This window comes from Ceratotherium simum, chromosome 16, assembly GCF_057802395.1.
Source record: "Ceratotherium simum simum isolate JZ-2026a chromosome 16, ASM5780239v1, whole genome shotgun sequence".
Lineage (NCBI taxonomy): Eukaryota > Metazoa > Chordata > Mammalia > Perissodactyla > Rhinocerotidae > Ceratotherium > Ceratotherium simum.
In genome coordinates this window covers 61,088,414-61,113,852 of record NC_141915.1, presented here as the reverse complement: position 1 = coordinate 61,113,852, position 25,439 = coordinate 61,088,414, and the positions used below count along the sequence as shown (strand labels likewise).

General features: G+C 63.2%; 1 protein-coding gene across 2 annotated transcripts in view; it reads right to left on the bottom strand.

Annotated features, from left to right (window-relative positions):
- Positions 1-25,439, bottom strand: part of BAHCC1 (BAH domain and coiled-coil containing 1) — a 69,410-nt gene that overhangs the window by 7,457 nt on the left and 36,514 nt on the right. Inside the window, exons 4-19 of one of the 2 annotated variants that reach the window (XM_087441772.1) lie at positions 19,464-19,586; positions 14,439-16,199; positions 14,057-14,165; positions 13,464-13,672; positions 13,107-13,265; positions 12,685-12,893; positions 12,187-12,517; positions 10,278-11,102; positions 5,787-5,986; positions 5,513-5,649; positions 5,021-5,149; positions 2,839-2,959; positions 2,396-2,440; positions 1,779-2,074; positions 399-969; positions 26-133 (exon numbers count right to left, since the gene is read on the bottom strand). In XM_087441772.1, the coding sequence (XP_087297898.1) occupies positions 26-133; positions 399-969; positions 1,779-2,074; positions 2,396-2,440; positions 2,839-2,959; positions 5,021-5,149; positions 5,513-5,649; positions 5,787-5,986; positions 10,278-11,102; positions 12,187-12,517; positions 12,685-12,893; positions 13,107-13,265; positions 13,464-13,672; positions 14,057-14,165; positions 14,439-16,199; positions 19,464-19,586 (5,333 nt within the window). The remainder of the gene's footprint in view (positions 1-25; positions 134-398; positions 970-1,778; positions 2,075-2,395; positions 2,441-2,838; positions 2,960-5,020; positions 5,150-5,512; positions 5,650-5,786; positions 5,987-10,277; positions 11,103-12,186; positions 12,518-12,684; positions 12,894-13,106; positions 13,266-13,463; positions 13,673-14,056; positions 14,166-14,438; positions 16,200-19,463; positions 19,587-25,439) is intronic. The other variant, XM_014789417.2, reaches the window with a different exon arrangement.

The following is a 25,439-nucleotide window of genomic DNA, read 5'->3' as shown; positions in this document are numbered from 1 at the left end:
GGACCCCAGGGGTGGGGGACACTACCTGCTTGCTGCCGGCCTTGCTTTTCACCTTGGCCACCTTCCTGCCCCTCCCCAGGATGGCCTTGGCGTTTCGGGGCGACAGGGCGATGGAGAGGGCCCCATTCTTCCGCTGTTGGGGCAGGTGGGAAGGGACTGAGGTGAGGGTGGCACTAGCCTCCCAGCCGGCGGCCAGCCCAGGGTGTAACTCGTGCTGACTCTGCGTGTGAGCCCAAGGGTGTGACTCAGAACAAGGAGAGGGTGAGGCGAGGGTCCCCAGGCCTTTCACATCTGGTACCCACCCCACTGGGCCCGGGACCCTCAGGTGCCCGCTGATCATTGGGTGACCAATTACCCAGCGATGCCCGCTGACTGGGGGGGTGCCTGCTGAGCCTCACCCGTAGTCCCGGCTGGAGCATCGTGCTCTTGCGTGTGGCTCTCTTGAGGCGCTCGCTGGCCAGTTTGCTGCCCTCCTCGCGGCAGGTGAAGGCCCGGGTGGGGCTGAAGAGGGTGTCCCTGCTGGGGGTGGCCCCCGGCTCTCTGCGCCGGCCGCCTTTGGCCTTGCCCTTGGCCGCCTTCTCGCCTGGCGCGCCTGGGGGCCTGCGCCCCGGGGCCCGCTCCAGCTTGGTGCCCACCTTGGCCTTCACCGTCCGCCTCTTGATCTTGACCTCACTCTCTGGGCTGGACAGGTGGCAGGCCCCTGTGGGAGTGAGGGGGGCCATCACAGGGGTCCCAGCTGCCAGGTTGCTGCCGGCCAGGCTGACCCCAGCCGCCTTTGCCGCCGGCTCACCTAGCAAGCCCTGCCGCTCCTTCTTCTTCTTGGCCTTCTGGTTGGCTTCCATCTTGACCACGGAGGAGGGTGAGGGCCCCAGCATGGCCATGCTGGCCCCAGTATGCAGCACCAGCCCAGGCTCCTTGCGGGGTGTCTCTGTTCCTGAGAGACCCTCGCCGTTCTCACTGTCAGAGCCACTGCCTGGGGGGGAGGTGGAGGGTCCGGATGACCTGGCGTCAGAGCAGCACCATTTTGGGCTGGGTTTGGGGGAACTGATCATTCTCATGTGTGGACGTGTTGTGGCGCTGAGACGAGCCCTGTTACTGTCATCCCTGGGGCTGCTTTGAGGGGCAGGCCCCTGGGCCAGGCGTCCAGCTGAGGGTGTTGGACGGGGATGGGGAGGGGAGGCCCCTCTCTGACCTTCTTTTCCTTGCCTCCATTTTCTCATGCCTGGGGCAGTGGGCCGCCCACCTTGCTGGCCTGGGGATCCCCCTCCCCAGGGCAGCCCCGTCCCCTTTCTATAGTCCTCCTGTCCTATCAGCGCCTCCTGCTTCCTCTTCCCCTCCCTTTGTTCTTTCTCAGGGGAGACCTGGCGGGGCAAGGGCTGGCGGGGAGCCAGTGTCTATTTTTCCAGGCTCCTGTTTCTAGACATGTGTGTTTGCTGAGGGCCAGATAACCCCCCCAGGTCAGCCTAGCCCAACGCTGCAGGAAGGTAGGCTGGAGCAGGCAGAAGGGCTATTTTTAGCCCCCTTTCCAGGATGTACCCAGGGGCCTCTTTCCTCCTCTTGGCCCCGATGTGGGGGTGGGGCAGTGAGACAGCTGGGCTCTGCCCTGGGGCAGGGTCTTCTGCCCCTCCCCGTGAGAGCAGGAGGTTCTCCCAGGGTCCAGCACACCCCAGGAGCCCTGACTTGGCTCCAGTGGCCGTCCTAGCCCCTGCCTGCCTTCTCCCCCAGCCCCTGAGTGACCATGGCCCGGAGGTCCTGGCTGCCAAGCTCAGACCAAGGACTTGCCTGCCTCATGTGCTGTGGCCTCTGCTGGCTGGGCGGGGAACTTGGGTGTCTCCCTGCCGCCGTTGCCAATGATGGGCTGTGGGTGCCGGGCTGCCCCAGACACTGTGGCGCTCTGGGCTCGGGACAGCTTCTTCCGAATTCTCCCGCCTGGGGCAGCCTCCTTCCGCTGGAAGGGGCTGAAGCTGGCGGGCAGCCCTTTGCTCTTGACCTTTGGCTTCAGCTGGGCCACCTTGTGGGCAACTGCAGACGCCAGCTCGCCCTGACTACTGGTCTTCTTGCACCGAACCTTCTCCTGCAAATGGGCAAGCGGCGGCTGCACTCACTGGGTCCCTGGCCCCAAGCCACTCTCAGAAGGTGTCACTTCCCTGGGCCTGGCCCTCCAAAGAAGTGGAGACAACATCTGGCCCAGGGGCACAGGGCTTGCCCACAGGAGCCTATGATTGTGCCTGTCCCGTCCCCCACTCCGCAGCCCCTACGGACTGCCCTCCCTTAGGTCAGGCTTGGGGGAGGGAGGCCAAGGGCCTAGGTGGCTGTGTGTGCTCTGGGCAGAGGCACCAGCCTCCTGCTCGGGAGGGGTGGGCAAAGTGACATCAGGCTCAGACCTGCCTCTCACCTGTCCCTTGCAGGACCCTGGAACGGGGAGGGGCAGGAGCGCACCCTGCACAGAGAAGAAGCGGATGCCGGCATCTGGTGGGGGATCCCACCCCAGGGGAGGGGCAGCTGCCCTTAGCCCGCCCAATCCACCAGGTGTGCACTGACCCCTGGACACGGTGGGCCCTCATTCCCTCTGTAACCTGGGGTACCTCTGCATTCCTTTTCCGTCTGCTGGAGTGAGCTGAGGAGGAATCATGGAGCATAACTAGCCCCCCGTCCCACCCGCAGGGTCAGAGGCCAGCCTCTGCTGTGAGGTCCTGAAGCTTGCCTGGCCTTGGTTTGCTCATCCGAGCAGTGGGAGCCCAGCTGGGTATTGGCGCAGGGCTGGGTGGCAGTGCTTGCTTGGGATCTGTCTGTTTAACATCCCACACCCTGAGCCCGAGGGTGGGCCTCGGGACTCACCACAGAGGCAGGCTGCAGGCCCACGTGGACGCCCTTTACCAGTCGGCTTCGCTTCTTTGTGGGCTCATCACCACCGCCCCGCAGCTCGGCACACAGCAGGCTCAGGCTGGACCGCACGGCCCTGGGGGCACGGGGGTGCAGATGGGTGTAGGCCAGATGCAGGCACACCTGGGCACCCTGGGGGAGGTCATGTGGTGCAGCCGCATGTCGGGAGACCCCTCTCTCCCAGTGCTGAGCCCTGCTGGGCATCTGCCTCCCCGCTAGCCCCCTCAGCCCACTGACTGGAGAGAGGCAGCCCAGTGCTCAGGAGCCAGGGCCCTGCGGCCAGCTGGGCCACTGTGTGACTGAAGTTGTGGCCTCAGTCTTTCCACCTGGAAAATCGAGACGGTAACAATTGTGCTTCTCTGCAAGGCTGAGGCCCTCATGAGCCAACTGCTACCGAGTTAGAAAGAAAGAGGGTGCTAGGAGAGGCCCCTGAGAACAGGGCTCACCTCCAACATCACTGCCGCTGCCAGGGGAAGGATGGGGCAGCAGCCAGAGAAACTCGTGCCCAGGGTCTGCCTCCCAGTCCCCAGGGAGTGGGGACTCTGCTGGGCTCAGACCCCTCAGAGCTTCGTCCTCTGCCCTCAATTTGGGGTCTTGAGGGAGGGAACACTGCACCCCCCTGCCCATCTCCCAGATGGGACCTGGGAAGCTGTGATGCCAAGCCTCAGTTTCCCCATGCCCCACATGTGTGAGGCGGGGAGCTTGGCTGTCTGTCCTTTGCTAGACGGGGGCTGGGGGCAGGGCCTCTCACCTGTCCGCTCCTCCGCCAACATGGCGTTGATGAGAATGAGTCACAGGTGGAAGCGGAGCGCCCTGGCCCAGCCCTGCCTCGTGTGGCTGGTTCCCTTCACCTTCCCACCCAGAGAGGAGGCCGGGCAGAAAGCTGGGCTCTGCAGCCATGCTTGGCCCCCGGACCCCAGCCCTCCCACTTCCTGCCTGGGCCCAACTGACAGCAGCCACACAAGGCAGGGCCCCACAGCGGGATGGGGAGTGGGCAGAAGCCCAGATGGGGAGGGGGCAGAAGGGTGCCCCAATCCTTAGGAAGGAAGCTCCCTGGACTTGTTTTCCTTCCCTGTCCCGCGGCCACTGCCCTCCAGCCAGGGCCTGGCTTCTGGGGTCAGTGGAGAAAGTGGCCGCAACACGAGCACCACCGGAGCTTCCAGGGCCGGGGGTTCGATGCCAGGTGGGCTTGAGTGCAGCATGGGGTAGCCTCACCAGGGGCTCCCCGACAAGGACCCTGGCCAGACCCTGGCCTCGGCAGGCCCCACCCTAGCCAGCAGCCCTCACCGTGCTGGCTGGTTCTCAAAGGGAGCCCCCTGGAGCCCCCAACCAGGTAACACCTGGGCAGGGCAGAAGGATGGCTTGGGGAGGCCCCCCAGCCATATGGCGCCTCCCTGCCACCACCCACAGCCGACGCAAAGCCCTCCCTGCACCCTTCTCTGCGTTTGCTAATGTTTTGTGACATAAAGCCCCGAGATTAATTTTTTGCCTCTGCCTTAATTGAAGGAACCATTTAGTGCCGATTTAACTATTATTACCAAATCATCAGGATTGATGCAGTGCGCACACGCGCACGCCAATCGTGTTTGGAGGCGCTCAGAGGATTTATGCAAATGGGCCTGCCGGGAGAGGCAATTTGTAGTCGAGAAGGACAATTATACCAGGCCCGGGAGTGCGCCAACGACTCTGCCGGGCGGGTAATGGATAATAACATCGCGAAGCAGCCGTGAGCAGCACCGCAGCGTGACCAACGACTTTATACAGTGCAGATAAAGAGGCTTTTACGCAACGCTGCCTCACGCTCGAGGGGGCCATGGTCAGGTGTGTGGAGCTGGTGTGGCCGCCCTCTAGGCCCATGTGGCTTCTGGGAGGAAAGGAGCCCAGGGTGGGATGGAGGGCTGACAGTGGGCAGAGGGAACAGGACGTCTCTGCTGGGCTCTCTCTGCTGGGCACTCACCGTGGCCCAGAGTTCTGGGAGGAAGTGCTGGGTCTTTAGGAGGAGCTGTGCAGGGGGAGCAGCCCGGGGAGCCGGAAAGAAGCCCAGACTTTGCTGGCCTGACCTTGAGGGCATCCTGGGCTGGCCCCAGCCCCACCACGTGCCCGCTGGCCTGAGGCACCCCATACACCCAGGACTCACTTGACTTTCTTGCTGTCGCCCCTGGGGAGCTGGCCGCCGGCACGCAGGGTAGGCAGCAAGCTGGAGTATTTGCGCTTCCTCGGCCGGCCGGGTCCTCGCCTTGCCGGACTCCTCGAGCTCTCCTCTCTCCTGGGGGCCGCAGGAGGGGTGGTCTGAAGCTTACGCCCACCCTGGCTCCCTGACAAGGGTCTAGCAGAGGGCACTGCCCTTGGGGAGCTGCGGGGGGCAGGCTCTCCCAAGACTTGGCCTGAGAAGCCTGTACCAGCCTCTGCTAGGCGGTTCTCGCACCTGGACTGCCTCCCGCAACTTGGTTTCTCCGCTGGGCGAACGCCTCACCCTTCCACTGCCTTTATGGACCCTCCCAGACCCTAGCCTCTGGCCCAGCTCAGATGGCACACGGGGGACGCTCCCTGCCCATGAAGTAGCACCCTGAGCTAGGCTGCACAGTTCCCGCCCTTTGGCTCCAGCCCTCCCGCCATGCCCCTGGCGTACTCATGGTCATGCCTGCGTTGCAGGCGAGCCAGCTCCCGCTGCTTCTCCTTGTAGCGCCGCTGCAGCTCTGCCAGCTGCATGCGCATCTCCACCTCTTGCGTGTCCAGCTGGTCGATGGTGGCCTTCAGCGGGCATACCTGGTAGGCAGGGGCACGGGAGCCTGTGAGCCCGGTCAGGGCTTCACGATGGGGCAGGTGGGCAGCTAGCGTGGGTGCTCAAGCTTCCCCTGGGTCATGGCGCTGGGCTATGGGGGCGACCAGGGCCCCCCACTCACAGGCTTGGTCTTGGGGGTCCAGGTGTCCTTGCGCTGCAGGATCTGCATGCGGGGGGTGAGCATGGGAGCCCTGCAGGGGTCGGCAGCAAGGTGCTGGGCTGAGGAGGCCGGGCTGTCCAGGCCAGCAGCCTCCACCAGGGACCAGGCTGAGGCCAGCGTGGCCAGGCGCAGCAGGTTGAAGGCCAGGACATCCTCCTCCTCTGTGGGGGACATGAGGATCAGAGTGTGTGCAGGTGGTGGGGACACACTGTCCCTCAAAGAGGCTCTTGACGTCAGCCTGCATCTCAGCATGGCCAAGACCCCCAAGGCTGCCTGGCTCCCTGAGATGTCAGGACCAAGGGTGAGGGTGAGGCGGCCGAGAGCAGCAAGCTAGGCCCCGGGGCTGGCCTCCAGCACTCTGCCTCCTCTGCGTGGGGAGAAGTCTCCCTTGGCTACTGTGGGCCAGGCCAGCTGGGATGGCACATGCCCTCCAGACAGACCCTAAACCATGTAGTAAAGGCATGTGGCTGGTTATGCTTCTAACAGAAACTGCCCGTGTGTGTGTGCCCACTCCCAGCTTCATGAAAACCTGGAGCCTCACAGCCCTAGTGGGGTGGGGAGGGATGGCCCAGTGCGGGGTCAGAGGGCAGCAGAGGTAGCGTCCATTCAGGGGAGAGGCCTGGAGTGGAGACTAGGACCCAAATGCAATCATGGAGAGGGGGTGGCGGCAGAGATGGGGAGTTCGGTGCGCATGGGGCGGGCTGATCCCTTGAGGAGCTACAACCAGGCAGGGGAGCCAGCCAGGAGGAGCCCTGTGGGGTTAGACGGGGAGCCTGGAGATGGAAGTGTCAGTAGGCAGTCGTGGTTTCCAGAACATACAGCCAGCTCTGGCCTCTGAGAGGGGCTGGGAGCATGACACCCAAGTAGCCATGAGCACACCTAATACCCAGATCTTGGCTTCTAATACCACCCTCTGATAAAAAACTGGCTCCTCGGAGAAAGGGGTGATTCCAGGGGCAGGGAGGTGCGGGGTGAGCCCAGAACACAGGAAGTGCTCAGAGAATGACAGGGACACGTAGGCACACATGGGCCAGCTGAAGTGGCTCCATGGGGCAAATCTGAGACAATTTGGTTACCAAAATAAATGGTGACTGTGACAAATTATAAGTGATTGAAGAGAATAAGAATTCACGAGTCACACTAATACAGATAAATAAATGAATGAATCGAATATTTGAAGAGGAGTGGGTATGACATTGCTTCAAAGCACCTCCCCTACCAAGGCGGAAAGTGCCTGGCCGGCGCCAGCAGATGGAGCCATGAGGGTGAACCACCCTCTGTGATGGCACAAAGCAGCGGGGCGGACGCTGGAAGCTCAATCCTCTGGACAGTGGTTCTGGGCCAAGGCCACAGGAGACCCTCAGCCCAGAGATGGGCTGTTTGGTCAAAGGTGCTCTGGAAATGGGGGCTGAGGGGGGCTGAGGGGGGCTGAGGGGGGCTGAGGGGGGCTGAGGGGGGCTTTCTCTTCCCAGTGACCTGCGCTGCTCCTGCCACCAGCAGCCAGGGCAGGGCTATCTGCCAGCCCCATTTCAGCTAAACGTTCTGCAGGGTCTTCCCATCTCTTGGGGTCACTGTGAGCACTCAGTGACTCTCTCCTCCCCTCCCTCAGTCCTCCCCGAGCCCCCCCGCCACCAGGCAAAGCCTGTTGAGACTGTGCAAGTCCAGAGGGTGAGCCTGGGAGGAGGGTGGCTGCAGGGAGATGGCGGGGAGGGGGACTAGAGGGCAGGCCCTTCTCTGGGCTCCAAAGGACACTCTGCGTGGTTCTCTAGTCTGGGGGGCTGTGGGGAGAGAGAATAACAGCCCCACTCCCAAGCCTCGGAAGTCTCTAACTCCTATCCCCAGGGCTGGGGGGCAAGACGCAGGACCTTGCAGGGCAAGGCTGCTCAGGCAGGCAGTCGGCGTCGCAAACACAGATGACAGCCGAGGCTCAGGCTTCCTCCCCACAGCCTGGCCAGTGGGGGCTGATGGGGCAGGGAGAAGGCCAAGGGGTTGGCCCAGGGGGGTGAGGGGTGGGGGAAGGGTGGAGAAGGGCAGTTCAAAGCGGGGAGGTCTGGGGAGGGTGGGATCTCGGTTCAGCCCTTCACCTGGTTTTAGGCTCACTCAGGAAAGAAGGGGCATCCACGCCCGGGAGGGTGAGGGTCTGGGCTTCTCCAAATTCCAGGGTGGACGGGAGGCCAGTGGGCACTACACCCCTAGGCAGCTCCTCCAAGGGCAGAGTGGGGCCTTCTGGGTGCTCAGGGCCTGGACCCCGCACTTGGGCCTTACCATCCATGGCCGGACAGAAGTGTCCCACTACCCCCTGCCCCAGGGCTCAGCCTGGGGCCCGAGTCCCTGCGTCTGGGATGGGGGTCCGGGGCAGGGCAGCCCGCCCACCAAGCTCCCTGGCCTTGAGCCCAGGTAGGGGCAAGCCAAGGGTCCCTCGGCAGAGGCCTGCCCAGGGCGGGGGTTGGGGCTGTGAGGGGCTCTGGGTGCCCAGGTCAGTGAGGGTGGGATGGACCCCAGCCCAGTAGCAAAGAGCCTGGGCCTCTAATCCCAGCTCCACCATGGCCCAGCCACAGAGCCGAGGGCCACATCGCCTCTCTGAACCCGCTTACCTCCTCACCCCACCTCCAAGGGGCCCCCACCCAGCCTTTCACCAAATGCTCTGTCCAGCCTGGGAGAGTACGGGGTGGGGGGTTCCCCTCTGGGGAGGCGGGGACAGGAAACACTGCTATCCCTCTGGGATCTTTAAGCCTCCCTCTCTGCTCTTCTCACTCAGCCCCTGATCTGAGTTCTCCTACTTTCTCCCTCTCTGAGTCCTGCTGTTTGCTCACTTGGAGGAGAACGGAGCCGATCTAATTAACTTCAGGCAAAGCAATCACTGTACTTGTAGGGAATAGCTCTGGAACTGAGAGGCTGTGCAGACCAGCCAATTAATTGGGACAGAGGGAGGGTGGGGCCTGGGGGTGACAGGACAGGTGGGTGGGGGCCTGAGGACTCTAGGAGGGGAGCATGGGGTGGAGACCTGGCCGTGGCCGCTCGCTTGGTCCACACACCCTAGTGACGGCAGCGCCTGGCTGGACCGACAGTTGCAACACCCACAGCGGGACACACGCGGTCTCCACGTGAGCATTCATTCAGTGCATGGGCGCTGGTCCAGCAGACATTCACACGCACAGACCGGGTGGCCACACACACACGGCACCCGGCATCCGCTCAGAGCAGCCTCATGCCAGACACACTCGCACGGGGGTCCCGGCAGCTCGGGCCCTGCCCGGGGAACCCCCGCCTCACCCTATAGCCCCAATCCCCGAACGAGGCCCTCCTGGGGCTCCCCAGCTTACTCCCCTCAGCACAGTGGGGGGCCCTGTGCAGGCAGACAGGAGAGGAGCGACACAGAGGCCTTCGGGGAAATTAACTTTATAAGAACCTTCACTTTATCTCCACGTGGCACAGAAGGTGCCAGTGGCTGGCAGTGGGCAGCAGAGAGCTTCATGTGTTGGGAGAGGAAGCGGGAAAGTGTGAGGACTTTGTTGGGTTCTTTCTATAAACATCAATGGAACACAATGCCCAGTGAGGGGTGCTCCCCCAGGGAGGGGGCTCTCTCTGGGACAGAGAGGAGGAGCTTCTCCTAGGGGACGCCTGGGCAGCAGGGAGGGCCCATGTGGGGTCCCTGTGGGGCACAGCGGAGGGCTGGAGTGCCCTAAGCAGAGACCTGACCCTTGGGCTCAGGTCCGCATCTCACTGAGAGGCGATACCAGCCCTTTGCCTGTACCCCAGGGCCCTTGGGAGTGTGGGGAGCCCAGGAGCATCTCATCCAGGACATCAGCCCAGGGCAGAAACTGCTGCCGCCCCTGCCCCCAGGCCCTAGCCCCCAGCCCTGGTGAGGCCACGAGGGAGGCAGGAGAGCTGAGGCCTGGGGACCCACCTGAGCAGTCTCGTGCCACCTCCCCTGGGCCTGGGAGGCAAAGGCCAATGTGTCCTGAGCAGGACCCTGCACAGGCCCAGGGCTGGGAGCCTTGTAGCCCGAGGTGGAAAGTCAGGGTTGGAAGCCTGCAGAGGAGGGTGCGATCTTTCCTCCCCCTTCCCTGGCTCAGGTCAGAGGCCTCGACCCCCCCACCCTACCCCATGTGGGTCTGGGCATCCTCAGGTGTGAAATGTGAGCCCCTCAGGGCGTCATGAACACTGCAGTGCAGGGAGGTGCTGCCTAGGGGCCCTTTTCTGACACCAACGTCTGGGTACAGTCCTGGCCCCCAGGGGACCAGTCTGCAGCCAGGGCTGGGGTGACACGGTGTGGGCACACAGCCTCCAGGTTCCTGATGAGAGGCTGGTGGGTGGAGGGGCAACTGCGAGTCCATGCTGCAGAGACAGCTGAACAGGACCGAAGGCCACTGTTTGGCCTGCTGACCCTGAGCCCATGCCTGAGGGTCCATCTCCTGGGGCCCCAGAGGGATGGGGGTGCTGGCGGCTCACCTGGCAAGGCTGGCTCACTCCTCCGCTGCTGGATCTCGAGGTCAGCCAGCTCGCTGAGCAGGGCGATTCCATGAATCCCTGAGCTATGGGGCAGGGGAGCTGTGCTGGGCGGCCCAGGGATAGTGGGGGGCAGAGGATCCAGTGGGCTGACACTGGGCAGGTCCCCCAGGTTAATGGTGGCAGCCACCAGGGCGTCCAGGCCTGGCCGCGTCCTGGGCAAGTGACTGCTGTGGGAAGTCGACCCCCCATCCTCCTCCTCCTCCTCCAGCTCGTCCTCCTGGAACTCGGCCTCCTCCTCTGGCTCTGCCTCACCAGGGGCCTGCCCCTCGCCTGGCTCCAGGGTGCCTGGGCTCCCCACCTGCTGCACCAGGGCCTGGGGGCCAGCCCCCGACAAGGGCCTTTGCTTCCCCTCCGCTCTCCCCTCCTCCATGGTCCTCTCCTCTTGGGCCCCTCCCTGAGTAGAATTAGCCAGGCCAGTGGCCTCAGGGACCCCTCCCTCGAGGAGGAACCCGAATTGCAGTTCTCGCAGCCCTTCCAGTGGGCTGGGGTCTGCTGCCTTCCCCGGGGATTCCTGCTCTGCAGGGTAGGGGGTGGCGGCAAGGTCCTGGGTGGCCTCCCTGGCCCCTGAGGGCAGCCCAGGCTCCTCTAGGCTCAGGGGGCTGCGGCGGGGTGGCTCCCCAGGCGGGAACGTCCTTGCTGGCTCAGGCCGGGCCCCGGGGGAGGCGGTTTGCATAGTTTCAGGGTCCGAGAGGTCAGATGAGTGCATGTTGGGGGGCAGAGAAAAGCCCGAGCCGGCCGCAGGGCATGTGTATCCGGGAGGCAGGTCTGTAAAAGAGGGGCATTATCAGGAGAGAGCAGCTGGGGGGAAGGGTGGCCCCGTTACAGATGGGGAGAGGGCGGCCTCAAACCCCTCAGACCCACACCTGGGAGGGAGGGTCCCCAGCTGGCCCTCTGCTTACAGAACATGTGAGGCAGGAACGGTGACACATTATGTGGAGGGGGAGCCAGGCCTCCCAGGCCCCCAGGCTAGCCCAGGACCCCCTCTCTGGCCAAGACAGCTGAGGCCCCTGGCGCTGCCGCAGCCTCGGGAGCACAGGGGCCCCTGGGGGCCATCTCTGGCGTGGTGTGGTGTGGCTCATAAGAAAAGGGGGGTGTTTTAAAACCAGATACTTGAATCAGGGCTTTCCCTGAACCAGAACAAGCGACAGCCTGTCAGAGGCATTACGCCCCATTAACTGCAATTAAAGAAAACACAAAAACTAAGGGGAAAAAAAAAGCCTAAAAAAAAAACACCACCTCTCTTGGCTCAGTCTCCTTATTGTGGAACTGGGACGGGTTTTATGTTTGCCACACGGGTTTCCAGTGTAAACTCTCAGCCTAATTCAGAGAGAATCAAGTAGCTGAGGGGGAGCTGGCAGGCGGTGGCAGGCGGGCTGCAGAGGCCAATGCTCTGCCAGGCCCCTCTGCCGCAGGCTGCCTCTCTCGCTTCAGGCCCAAATGGGTGGCATCTCTGGCCCCGACGGCAGAGGATGAGCTCCCACGCCCAGCTTCTCAGCTGGAGACAGGTCTTGCGACTGCTGCCACGTGGTCCTGCCCCCGTCCACAGCAGGCCAGTACCACACCATTCACAGGGCCCAGTGCCGCCTCGTTTTGCCCCGTCTGCCAGGGACTGGGAAGAAGATGGCAGTAACCCTGCGTGCTTCCCCCCTGGGTCACCCAGAAGGATTGTGGAGAAGGAAGAAGAGAAGGAGCAGGGGACAGTCAACTTTGTCCTGGGCCCTACCAGGAGGCCTGGGTAGATGAGGGCAACCCTCAGCTCTGGTGATTTAGCTCTGCCCACCCAGGAGCAGGGAAAGGCCTCAGAGCGGAGGGGGCCGGCTGAGGCCAGCCCAGTGCAGCCCACTCTCACCTGGTTCCAACGTGCTGAGGTCAGCTCTGGGCCGCCGGGCCTCCCCACTTGTGTCCTCGGCACTGGATAGCTTGGAGCCAGGCCCGGGGCTGCCGGTGGGGCAGAGGGATAAAGTGCACGGGGCGCTGGGACGTGGTGGCGGTGCAGGGCAGCTGGCAGGGGGCTTCAGGGTGGGCGAGTGGCAGCAAGGTGGCAGCTTGGCAGGGCCTGTGGTGGCGGGTGAGGGGGTGCCCTTGGCCGTGGGGGTTAAGGCAACTGGTTTATGGGTGGACTTCAGGGCCTTCTCCTGGGTGGGCTCCTCCAGCTCCACATGGTGGTCCTCGGGCTTCCGCTGTTGGGGTTAGGGAGAGGCTCAGCCCGCTCGGCCCCCCTGCTCAAGGCACCACAGTGCGGGGGTGGGGAGGTGCAGTGGGGACTCCTGGGCCAGGCCAGGCTGGAGCAGACAGGGAGCAGGCGGTGCCCTGGGTCCCAGATGGGTGTGGCCGTGGGGGCAGGTACCTGGAACTGGGTGGCCCGCTGTAGCTCCAGGGCCTGGGCAGCCCGCTGTTGCTGCTGTTGCTGCTGCTGCTGCAGGGCGTAGAGCTCCTGCTGTCGCAGGAACTGGGACCGTGAGTAGACGGGGAGCTGGCCTGGGTGCTGCATGTGGGAGGCGGGGCCCCGGCCCCCATACATGGGGGGCCATAGCGAGGCCTGGTCCATGACATCAGCTGTGGGCAGGCCCAGAGGAGACATCAGCCCCAGCTGGGACGGGCACCGGGCTGCACCCCCAACCACCTCAGCTGGCCCCTTCCCCACCCCTCACTGCCAGCTCATCCACTTCACCCCCACCTCCCGCTCCCAGGCCAGCATGGGCTGCTCCCCTCCTCAGACATGCTTCCCACACCCCCACATGCAAATAGCCTGGCCAGAAAGGCCCTTACCAAGCGCATGGGGCGTGGGGTGGGGCGTGGGCTCTGAGGGCAGGATGACTAGCTGTGCGGGGGTGTCCTGGGAGAGGGGGAAGACGGAGGGCATGGAGCCGGGCACAGAGGCAGGGAAGCCGGGGGGCAGGTTCTGGTGCAGGGCAGGGTGCCCAAGGCCTGGAGAGACAGAGCCCAGTGGTCAGGCAGTGCAGGGCAGGGAGCAGGGACTACAGGCTGGCTGGGGCCCATGCCACCCTCAGGCCTCCCACAGCAGGCTGGCTGGCCCCAGGCCAGCCCTGACCACCAAGCCTGGCCCCGACACTTGCCCTGCCCCTTGCTCACCGGCTGCCCCCCACCTGCCCTCAGAGCACTGACCATAGGAATGTCCTCCCATCCACAAGGAGGGGCTGCGGGTGCGGGGCAGCCAGGAGGGGTGGGCAGGGTGGGGGTGGGGGGCTGGGTCCCCGCCCAGCTGGCTGCTCTGCAGGGAAGAGCCGCTGGCGATCATGAGGTGAGGGGCCAGGTCTCCGGGGCAGCTGCCTGACGGGTGGATCCGGGAGAATTCCACGAGGTCCTTGTTGTCCCTGTACACATAGGGACCACGGGGGACGCGGGGGGCGCTCAGCACAATTGCTAGGCCACCCGCCTGGCTCCTCACCCCACCCTGTGGCCATCAATCTTGGAGACGGGTGGCTTAGAGGATTAGGAAAGACCCCAGGCTCACTCAGGTGGGTCTCAGCATCAGAGGCCTCCGTCCCAGCACTGGCCCCATCAATGGAAGGGGAGGTAGCAGAGCTCCCCTCAAGATGGGCAGACACCCCAGAAAGCCCCCGGGGTGGATGCACAGCCCTGCCTGCAACAGGCCACAAAATCTGACATCCTGGCTACTTTATCCCATGCAGACTCGAGTGGGCGAGCCTGGAGGTGTGGCCTGGCCCCACCCCAAAGGCCAAAGCCCTGGTTCTTACTGCAGCAGCAGCTCACGGCCGGAGAGCCCCAGGCGGTCCTCACACAGGCGCGTCCTTTCCTCCTCAGCCTCCAGGTCCAGCGCGTGGGTGGAGCGGGGCCCACCGCCAGCTGCATGGGTCGGAGATGGCAGAAGGGATGAGGGTAGGGGTGGCAGGAAGCCAGAGGCACCCAGGGTGAGTCTCCTGCCCTGCGGGCCTCAGGGGTCTGCAAGGGCAGGTGAGGGGAGCCAGCAGGCTCACGGGGCGAGGGCAGGCTGGTCCACCCTGGGAGGTACAGGACTGCAGACATGGGGAGGGGACGGGTGGGAGCACCCAGGGCCCCTCCTGGGGAACTCAGGAGGGTGGACAAGCATCCCGTCTCCCTCCTGGTGGAGGGGCCTACCTTTGAAGGTGGGGGCTGCCCGGCCCTGCCGCCCAGCGCTGGCACCATAGGCCGTCTCAGGTCGGCTCACCGTGTCCTTCTGCCGGGCCAAGGCCACTGCGATGCCCACAGGTGGCTGCCGCACCTCTCCATCGCTGTGTGGGGCATCGTGTTCCCGGCTCCGGGCACAGTTGGGCCTCTCTACCTCACCAGGGGCCTGGCATGGGCCCTTGGAGGCTGGGAACTTCACGTCCTGCTGGGCGCAGCTGGCCTTGAGGCCACCCAGGCCCACAAAGGGTGCCTTCTGACTGACAACCAGCGCTTGGTTGCTGTACTTGAGCAGGTTTTGCATGGCTGAGACTTCGTCGGGTGGGGTGGGCAGGTCCTGGGACAGGAGAGCCGCCTGCTGCAGGCTGCCGCCGAAGGGGTCCAGGTAGGCGCTGCCCTTGCGCTCCTCACCAATGGCCATGGTGGCTCCCTGGCCTGACTGGACGCTCCACGGGGGTAGGTGGGGCCCACTGTAACCCAGAGATGCCAGCTCCAGGGACTTGCGCTTGGCCTCGGCCCCATTGCCCCCTGGCTCCACCTCAGGGGCCACCAAGTGCTGCTGATGCCGGATCCGGGCCACCTTCTGGGCCCCAGGGGGACCCGCGGGGGCCTCCTTGCTGGCAGTCTTGTCTAAAGTGCAGCAGGCCTGGGTGACCTTCCCACCCAACGGGTCCTGGTGACCTGGCCGGGCACAGTCCTGCAAGGGGGTGGGCAACTCGAAGTAGCCACTTTTGTCCAGACTGCCTTTGGGGAGCCCGGGGAAGGGGGCCTCAGGGCCCACACTGTTGAGGTACTCCAGGCCCTTGAGCCGGGGGTTGAGGGCCGCCTCGAAGACCCCAGGCCGCCGCTCACCCTTGCCCTCGGCCTTCAGCTGGGCATAGGACACCCCGTAGGGTGCAGCACGGTCAGGGGCCATGGCCCCATCCAGGTGCCGATCTTTGCCCTCACCTGCCACAGCACAGGCCTCGGCCGCCTGGAAGGGGCGGCTTTTGTCGGCCAAGTGTCCCACTGAAGGCACGAAGGTGGGCCCGCTGGCCTTTAGGTCCCGGGGGACTTTGTCTTGCAGTGGACAGAGCCCGTCCGTGCTGCCATGCAGCTGCAGGCAGGGGAAGGAGCCCGTGGCTGTGCTGAGGGGCGGGGGTGGCCCAGCAGGCAGGCCAGACGGCACTGTGTAGGACACAGTGTGGTGCAGCATTTGCCGCCGCTCCAGGCACTCGCTGAAGGCAGGCCCAGGCTCCGAGGGGCCCGCTGCCTCCTTGGTGCAGCGTCCAGAGGCCGCCACACCCATGCCGGGCCGTGCCAGCATACCCCCTGCACAGCTGGCCAGGGCAGCCTTGCCCATGTCTCCATTGAGCACCTTGGTGTTGAGCAGGCAGGAGGCCAGGTGCTTTGGGCGGCCCTCACAGGTGCCCCGGGGTGCGGCGCCACCTTCCTTGCAGTGCCCATCTGCCGGCACGGGCAGCACCAGCTTCTGGCGCTCCTTGCCACCGTCCTCCTCCGCTGCCGGCCGCTCCTTGCCCTCTGCCGCCTTGCCAGCCTTCTCTCTGCCCAGCTCTTTGCCCATGAGGAAGCGGTCGCACTCTTTGGTGCCCTTCTGCAGGAGGCCAGCCTCACCCCGGTCGCGGCTGCAGGAGCCAATGGGGTGGCCAGGGGCGGCCCGGGCCACGCTGGGGAAGTTGTGGTTGGCAGGCAGAAGAGTGGGCTGGGGGGGCAGGTTGCGCAGGTAGAAGTTATCTGCGTGCCGAGAGAACCAAGGTCAACAGGCTGCTGGGGCGGGGGTTGGACAAAGACCCCCCCCCCAGGACACAGGCTCCACGTGGCTCCCGACTGCTGGCTGGCACTGACTCAAGGTTACTGCCTGAGGAAGGTTTAAAACTGTAAACTGTACATAACATATAACTTACCACTAACCATTTTTAAGTGTGAAGTTCAGTGGAATTAAGTACATTCACATTGTTGTGCAACCAACACCACCATCCATCTCCAGAACTTTTTCATTGTCCCAACTGAAGCTCTGTCCCCATTAAACACTAACTCCCCACCCCCGGGAAGGTTTTGACTTATGTTCAGCCCCCCAGGAGATGGGAGCTACAAACGGCCCGGCCCCCTGCCCACCAGTGCCCCCTTAGGGGGTTAGCGGAAGGAGGGTGGGACTGGGCGGCAGCGTGCGCTGACAAAGCAGAATAGTGAGGTCTGGGGCAACAGGCACCTCCCCTCACCGCACAGGATGCTGGGTGCATAAACTGTTGGGTTTTTACAAATAGCCATCAGAACCTCCAAAGCTTAAGGAGGGTGCTGGGTCATCGCCAGTGAGGCTGGCACGTGGCGTGTGGTGTGATGTGGCCACTGCACAGCGTGCTGTGCCAGGATGCCCAGCCACATGGAGAGTCGTCTGAGAGAGCCTACTGACAGTGGGCCCATGCGCTGTGGAAGGCTAAGTTCCTGGCTCTCTCTGGCCCCCGGTAAGTGCTCAGACCCCCAGGAGGAAGAGAGGCCCAGGGGAGGTGCGTGTCTGAGGATAGGCTGGGTGTGAAGGCCCTCGCCCACCTATCTCCTGAATCCCCTGGCAGGCCCCCAGCCCCTCTGCATTGTAGCTATGGCTATATCTCAGGCTGGGAGGCTAGGGGAACCCTTTAAAAAAGGGAAAAAGGAAAATGGTCCCAGTTGGCTGTCCCCACCTCTAGCCCACGATTGGCTTTCAATGCCCGTGCAGCTCTGAGCCCACCCTGCCTGGGAGGGTGTGGGTATGCCCTTGGTTCCCTATGCTGATCTGTGGCCTGGGAGAAACCCTTCTTGCCTGGGTAGAACCAGCCCTGGGGACACCCACTGCTCTCCAAGCTGGGGCCGGTTACTGTCTCTGGGGACGTTGGGGGACGCCTCTTCCACACCCAGCTGGGGTGGCAGACAGGAGACAGCAGACAAGGGGGAACAAAAGAAACATTTGGAACTTGTAAAACTGTCCTCAAGTTGCGTAAATTCCTTGTCAATTTCCTGCTAATTTAAACAAGGGGAAGAGGGTCGCCTGGATGAAACCTAATTAGCTCTTTTTCCAGAACCCAAGTGCTCTTGGATGAAGCTCCACCACAACACTCTGAAAGCTGAGAGGCCGCCAGCGCTCCAAGGGGGTCCTGGCTCAGGTTCACTGGGTCAGGTTTCTGGGGCTGAGACCACCTGCCTGCCCCTGATAAACATTGTCAAAGCAGCTGCACACACCCAGGCTGACGTGGGAGTCTGGGGGACCCAGCCCATGGTCTGTGGGGGGCTGTCCTCAGGGCAGCAGAGCACCTGGTCTCCAACCCTGAGGAGACTGGGATTTCCTGGGTGTCTGTCCATCCTCTGGGTGGGGGTGGGGAGCTTCTTGGCCCTGCCCGCAGGCAGAGTCTTGTCTGCACCATGACCAGCGGGCCAGCCCCAGGCCAGGCCAAGGTCTCAGCTGCCCCACCAGGCCCAAAGGTGCGGGATGGGCTCCAGGACACGGATATACCAAGGTCCTGGAGTGGGAGGCCAACAGAGAGAAGGGGGTTGCAGGAGGGCCGGGGCGGCGGGGCAGGAGGGCTGACCACAGGCTCACTTCGCTGGGCTCCCCTTCCTTCCCTGAGACTCCTTCAGGACACTCTCCAGTTTAACTGCTACCTCCTGAAGCCCTGCCAGGTGTCCTGTTGACCTCCCAGGCCCCGCAGGGTGCTTTATGGGCCCCTCCTCTGCCTCCACTCAGAGCCCTGGCCTTGGGGCTCCCCAGGATCCTCTCTTGATCCACCCTCCTCACTTGGGACAGCCCCTCTCCTTGAGCCAGATCAATCTCCCCAACCCACCCCTCTGGCACTGACCCCCCACCACCCCTCTGGCACTGTCCAGCAACTGTCTGGATACCCCTGGAAAGGCCCCTCAGCCCCTCTGCATAGAAGCTAAACTCACTCCTTCCCTCTGAACTGCTCCCCACTAGGTGTACCCCCACCCACAGCCTGGGCCATGAATCAGGGGTCACTTAGGACCCCCTGTCCCTCATGCTCCTTCCAGGGCCCCCATGGGACCCCACGCTGCAGTTCAAGTCCATATCATTTGTCATCTGAAACATGGTAACTAACCCAACGGTCTCCCTGCCCCAGCTTCCTAGCCACCACCCAGGGAAATCTTCCTAAAATACAAATGAGATGTCACCCCACCCAGGAAAAATCCTGGAGACGGGCACCAAGGCCTCCAGCCACTCCCCACACCTGTCCCATCTCCAGGTGGCTGCAGTTCCTTCAGGTTCCTTGATGCATGTGTCTGTGTGTGTGTGCGTGTGTCTGCATGTGTGTGCGTGTGTGTGTGGTATGCGTGTGTGTGTGTGCGTGCGTGTGCTCTCTCCCCAGGGAATGCCCTCCCCACCACCCCACCAGCCCTACCTCATCAGCAAAACCCCAACCTCAGCGTCCCTCCTCCTGCCAACAGGTGGGAGCCCCTCCTCTGTCCACTGGGCGCATCGTGGCCCCACCTCCCTGCGGCCTCTGTCTGACCTCAGGCTCTGCGGTGGGGTGGGGGCCTGGGCCTCCTGCCATCCAGTGAGGCAGGAAATGCAGGCTTCTGGGGGCCTCTTCTGCCCCCACCTGATGACATCCTCCCCTGAGCTGCCCCTGGGACCCCTTAGCTGCCGGGGCAGGGCGGTGGGCGGGCAGGGCTGGGCCAGGTGCTAAGGGAGCTGGGTGCCACTCCTTTGGGGCCGTGCTTATTTGAGATGCTTCCACCGGAGCCATGAGAGCTCCAGACAGCATGGTTCTGTCTTCAGAGTGCTCAAAACCTGCAGCTTGGCCATGGTCCTGGGACCTGGAGTTTAAATCCTCCAGGGGCCTCAGGCCCACTCTCCTCCTGCCCCTACCCCACCATGGCCTGAGACCCAGAGGGGAGGGTTCACCCAGACTGGCTGCCTTTACCTGGCACTCCAGAAGCCCCCAGCCCCACCCCTTCCCCTCCAGGATGCCCTGCACCCCAGGCCCCTCGTGGCCTGACGCTAGCACTTGCCTTTTTGGGTTCCATAGAAACGATGTTGCCCATAGAGAACGTTGCTGTTTCCATGGTGATCCAAGTGGCTCATGGGTAGGAAGGTGGATGCCAGACTCCCCGAAAATCTGGGGTACCCTGGAGCTAGGGAAGCAATGAGACTGGCTACAGAGGCACCTCCAGGCCCCCCAGCCCACACCCGCCCTGACCCCAGGGACGTGAGAAGCCCGCAGGTGGCCCAGGAGTGGTGCCCCGCAGAGCGCAGCGCGCAGGCTGCCGGTGGGAAATCAACCCATCAATACATCATATTAACTCTGACTCGACTAATACCATCCCTCTGGTGCGGCACAAATTGAATTGCTGATGGGCTGGGGAGAGGGGAGGAGGGAGGATGGTGCCTTTGATGTCTCTCCCAGCGGCACTTAGCAGCACGGGAGTTCCGAGGCAGGGCAACAAAACGGGTTCTGGAGAGGCGTCTCAGAGGGGGGAGACGTGTGGATGGAGGCTCCCAGCTAGGAGAGCCAGGGCCAGTGGCCGCCCCGGCCCGTGCCATCCAACAGGATGAGCTGAGGCTGGCGCGGTCCGGGTGTGGCAGGCTTCTACCTTCCTGGAGGCAGCAGGTGCTGGGCCTCTTCTGAGCTCTGAGATCTGCAAAGGGAGCTGGTTCCCAGCAGTGGCAGCATCGCCCCCAGAAGAGTTCCCTGCGTTGGTTCCCAGCCCTGAGACCCTCCCTGGGGCCTCCCAGTCATGCCAGGCAGGCCCCTCTCTGTCCCTCTGAGGGGCCTAGACTATCTCCTGGTCTGGCCCTGCCCAGCGTAGGGATGCCAGCCACACCCTGGAGCTGGCCCCACTTGTCGGCCTTGGACCTTGGGGGGCTCTGGCCACCTAGACTTACACCCTGCCCCCAAGAAGAGATGAGGAAAGACAGAACTAATCATCAGCCCCAGGGGCCCATCCAGGCACCTGCACCCTGGCCAGGCCCAGCGGGGAGGAGGCGTGTCTGCTCGATGTCCAGAGCCTCCAGCCACCTAGAATGTGGCTCCTCACAACTGGCTGTTCCCCACCAGGCCCAGCAGGGAGGGGTCAGAGTGGGCAGAGGGCCCACAGCTGGGGAGGCCTAGTCACCCGCTGGGCTGGGGTGACCAGGACGCTGTCTTACTCCAAAACTTACACCTTCAGCTAATGCTCTGAACGTTTTCCCTGTGGAAAACAGGCCCCAAGAGTTTCTCTTGGGGACCCCATGATTGTCCCAAGAGCTACCGTGGCTACCAGGAGTGGCTTTCCATCTGACTTCTAGGCTCCCTTGGCTGTGACAAGAGAGCAGGAATCCCAGGGTTTCCCCAAGGAGCAGTGGCCATGGGGACAGGGAGAGGGAGGAGTTTGTGCAGGGCCCTGCGGGCATCAGTCCCTGGGAGGGGAGGGCAGCCTGTGTACCAGGGAGAGGGTCTGAGCGCCCATCACAGCTGTGCCTTGATAAAAGGGAGCCGTGAGCCACAGCCTGGGGAAGAGGGGCGCCAGCACCCCTCTTAGTGCATCACAACGAAGTCACTGACAAGTCCTGAAGCAGAGAGCTATGTTCATCTTGTTCATTAACTGTTTCCCAAACTCCTTTATGCCAGAACCCCTTTGCTGTTTCAGTGGCCAAGCACGCCAAGGAACACACTCAGAAACACCTTTCCAGAAGGGGCAGGCTCAGAAATACAGGACAGACCTCCAGGCCCCCACATCCTCAGAGGGCCTGGGGCAATTGCCTGTGGCCTGAGGCTGGCCTGCTGGGATGCTGAAGCTATTGAGACGGAGGGTGGAGGCCAGTGTGGCCTGGACTCTATCTTGGTGCCAGGGGGCGGCTGTGGGTGCAAGGGGGGGCAGCTGGGGAGCCCATTGTGAGCATCCCAAGAGGTGCCTCGGCAGGCTTGAGGCCGCGGGAGAGAGGGGCCAGTGTGGGTCGGGCTGTGGAACCCAGCCCAGAGGCAAAGATGGACAAGGAGCCACAGGGCCAGAGCTCAGAGTGAGAAATGGTCAGGCATCAAATGTGGCTACTCCAGGATCTCCCAGGAACAGTCCAAACGGGGTGCCCTGCACCCCAGTCCCAGCAGGCCCCTCAGCAGTGACAGGCCACTATTCAGACCCTAATGATGTAGTTTGATGTCCTCTGGCCAGCGGGTCCGAGGTGAAGCTGTGGAACACTATCCCCAAGAGGTGCCCCATGCAGAATGCATCCCAGACCCCACAAGCTCGAGTAAGGCTACCCACACCAGCCCCATCTGGAGGCTTACGACGAGCACACGCATCATGAAGGCTCTGAGGAGTCTCTAGATGTCTCTCTGCTCAGGGATCACAGCCCCAGGCCTGTCTGAGGACGCGGGCAAGGTGCCCACTGCCGCCCTAGCCTGTCCCCCCTTAGCCCCCCTCTTACCGAGGGCAGGGGCTGAGTCCGGAAAGCCTGGCCAACTGGCCTGGTTTGTGTGTGGAGACACATCTGGGGCAGCTGTTTCCTAGATTAAATGCAGCTCCTGGAAGACTTGACAAAGCTGAGAGCCGGGCAGGGTGGGGGCGGCTGGGGCAGAGGGGGGACAGAGGCCCATGTGTGCTGTACGGGGGAGGGCTAAACCCCACAGCTGTCCCCCTTTAATTGGCTGCTGTTAAATGTTTTACGGGGCCTCATTTTGGTAAACAGAAGTCTATAAATTCCTCCTTCCCAGACTCCGTTTCCCAGGCGGACCCCCTGTGACCCCTGGGAGGTCCAGGCCTCCCTCCCACCCACCCTCTGCGGGGAGCAGGCGTTCAGCCAGCTGAGTGGTGGGCTCCTTCCTGTCCAGTGCCCTTTGGGGGCAGTGTGAGGGCGATAGGTCCCTCCACTTCTGAGCCCCAGCTGGTGGCTGTCCACGGAGTGGGGGCAGAAATCTACCAGGGGCCCCAGGTCCCTGCCTCCAGCCCGCCTTCAGCCTGCCCGAGGCTCCACCCTCTGAGACCCCAGAAGGGGAACTAGGGCTGGGGGACGAAGGTGGGGGCAGATGGGGGAGAGGGAAGAAGAAACGGAGGGGGTGTGGGCCAGCAGGCTGGGTGGGGAAGCTGGGCGAGTGTGGGGAAAGAGGCCCAGACGGGTGGGGATGGGGGCGCAGAAAGAGGAAGGGGACCAGTCCTCCCAGCCCAGCCACAGAAAGGCCCCTTTCTTTGCCTCCATAGATAGGATCATACTCTCTGAATTGAAAAAGAAAATAAAAAATGATTTTATGAATCAGAGCAGCTGTTCTGAAACCAGAAGCCAGAAGCCAGAAGCGAGGGCTGCGCTAGCTCGGGCAACACTGGGTCCTTGAAGGAGCTGCAGCAGAGAAGAGTGGGGGGGGCATTTCGGGGGAGGGCTCGGGGAGCAGGGAGGGCACAGGGCGGCGGGCATAGGACACAAGAGCAGGGCCGGCTACAGACACACTGAGGTGGCTGGGCGGCAGGGCGGGGGCTGGACACTGTGGAACCCAGGGCCAGAGTTTCTCAACCCCGCACTCCTGCAGGGGATGGCGTGGTCTAGGATCTCCCCTCCCACACCCTCACACCCCTTGGGGTCAGGGCTACTGTGCTCACCCTAATGGACAAGTGGCAAACCTGTCTAAAGCAACTGCCCACGGTGAGGGGCCAAGCCCCAGACCTGCTGTTCCTGGGTCCCACTGCCCTTGGAGCCCCGGGGAGGGGCCCTGGGCCTTGGCAGAGTCTTACTGAGGATGCCCCCCACCCTGCCCCCACTGCTTTGAGCTGCCAGGAGACCCAACCGAATCCCATGACATAACTGACAATGGGGGACAGAGGGTCCACGCCATCAGCACCCGATGGGGTGCAATGAAATGGAAGCCGTCGTGGGCTGGGCAGGGGCAGTGTATACCAAGTCCCCCGGCTGCCTCGAGGCAAAGTGACCACACCCCAGCCCCTGCTGGCATCCCCTGGGCCTTTGCTTGCCACATCCAGGAAGGTCAGGGGTGCTGGTGGGAAGTGTGCAGTGTGGGCAGGAAGAGAGGGGTCAGCAGGCAGCCCACCACGGCGGGGAACACCTAGAGGGCAGGGTCTGAAAGACAGAGAGAGTGGGAAAACGGGCAGGGGCACTTTATAGGGGAAATGGGTGAAGGGGTGGGGGGCCATGGGGTGGGGGTCTCCTCCTGCCCCCCCCCCCAAGAAGGGGTGGGTGCCCAGGAGGACCCAAGGCCTGCCGCAAACCTCTTAGCCGGAGAGGAAGGAGGGTGGCTCCGGCCCTCCTCTCTCAGCAGGGTCATCTCAGCCCCACCCCGCCCTGTCCAGCACCTTACCTCTCCTGGGTTTCGTTGCAGCACCTTCCCAGCAGCCCAAGGTGCCCGAGACGCCACCTGCCCCAAGCCAAACCCAGAACTTCCCCTCTCACCAAGCTGGGGAGGCGGCGACAGCACCCCTTCCAGGGACCAGCCTCCAGAGGGAAGACTGGGGCTGCTCTTGGGTCTCTCGGGAGGCTGGACACTAGAAGTACTCTTGCCAGGCCTGGGAGGGGTGTGGTCAGCCAACCAGAGAACTAGGATTCCCTAGGAGTCAGGAAACTCCCCACTGCAGGGGCACCAGGGAACCCCCCACCCCCAGGCCCACAGAGCTCAGCACAGACACAGCAGGTTTAGGAAACTCTTCTAGCGGCGTGATGCACAGGGCTCTAACCACCCCCAGGGTCCTGCCCCAGCTCCCTGCCTGCTGCCCCCACACCCACAAGGGCAAGGTCTTCGGCAATGGATGCCCCTGCCCCCTGCGCCACCTTGACAGACAGCCAGTGTCACCTCCCTGGAGGGTGACACCCACACTGATCCTGAGGCTCAAATTGCTAGAAAGTTCTCCCCACCGTCAAGCCTCAAGCTGCGGCTGGGGGCTGCCAGCAGGGTCCCGGCATCAGGTTCTGAGGGCAGCTCCCTGCAACATAACCTGGCTGAGTCTCCTGACCACTGGGGCAGGGATCCGCACCTCTACAGCCACACCGGCAGGCTCTGAGGAGCCTGTGTCGGAAACTTCTGACCAGTCAGCGGCCCCACCTCCTCTGGGTCAGGCCATCCTCCAGGGCTCAGCAGCGGGGAAAGCCCCTCTAGATGGAGCCCCAGCAGACCTCCCTAACCCCTGCCCTTCTCCTGCCAGCCCTAATGAATCCCACCCTTACCCCACCCAAAACAATGCCTGCAGAGACACCAGGTCTGGGCAAACAGGCCCTGCTCCTTGGGCCCCGGCACACTCCTATCATTTAGGATTCTGCCACACATGCCAGGGTGGGGGCCTTGGCCCAACACCCAACACTAACTGGGTGCTAGCTCTCTCCCATGTGACACTCCTTTCACTCAGGGTGTCAAGGGGTTTCAACTGTGGTGCACAAGTCTACTAAATGATAGGAAGACTCAGAATGCTCGGTTAAGAAGGATTCTGAGGCTGTATCCACACGCAGCATGAAAAGTGCTGTGCTGCAGTCAACCAATAATGTCTGCCCTGGGTCCAGGAGGGGCATTGGGAGAGAGTTGGCAGGATATTTGCCATCCCTGCTCTAGCATCTGAAGGAGTAAGCTTGCAACAGCTCCCTCCCCATGTCCCCCCTGCTTCCCACCAAACACCCCTGCACCCATCCATAGGCCTCTCACACTCGGCGCTCAGAACCCCTGGGCGTCCAGGCTGTGTGTTCAAAGTATGGCTCCCAGGATCGACCAATCTGGGCTTTGTTGGGAGGAGCCGAGTAAGACCCTTCTCGTGACTGGAGTGGGTTTTGGCAGCTCAGCCTCTCAGGGTGTGCCTGTGCCTTGGCCTTCCGGAGGTGGGGTTGGGGGTCGGGGGAGAGTGTGAGCCCATACTGATTCCTGTTTCATTCCATCCTATCAAAGTCGGCCCACCACGCTTGCCTGTGGGGGCCTGGTGCAGGGGCCCCGCGCACACACGCTGACCTCCAGCCACCCAGGTGCAGGGCCTGGCAGCCTCCGTCTGTTCTTAGGCTGAGAGGAGCGGGTGAGAGCCGGGGAAGGT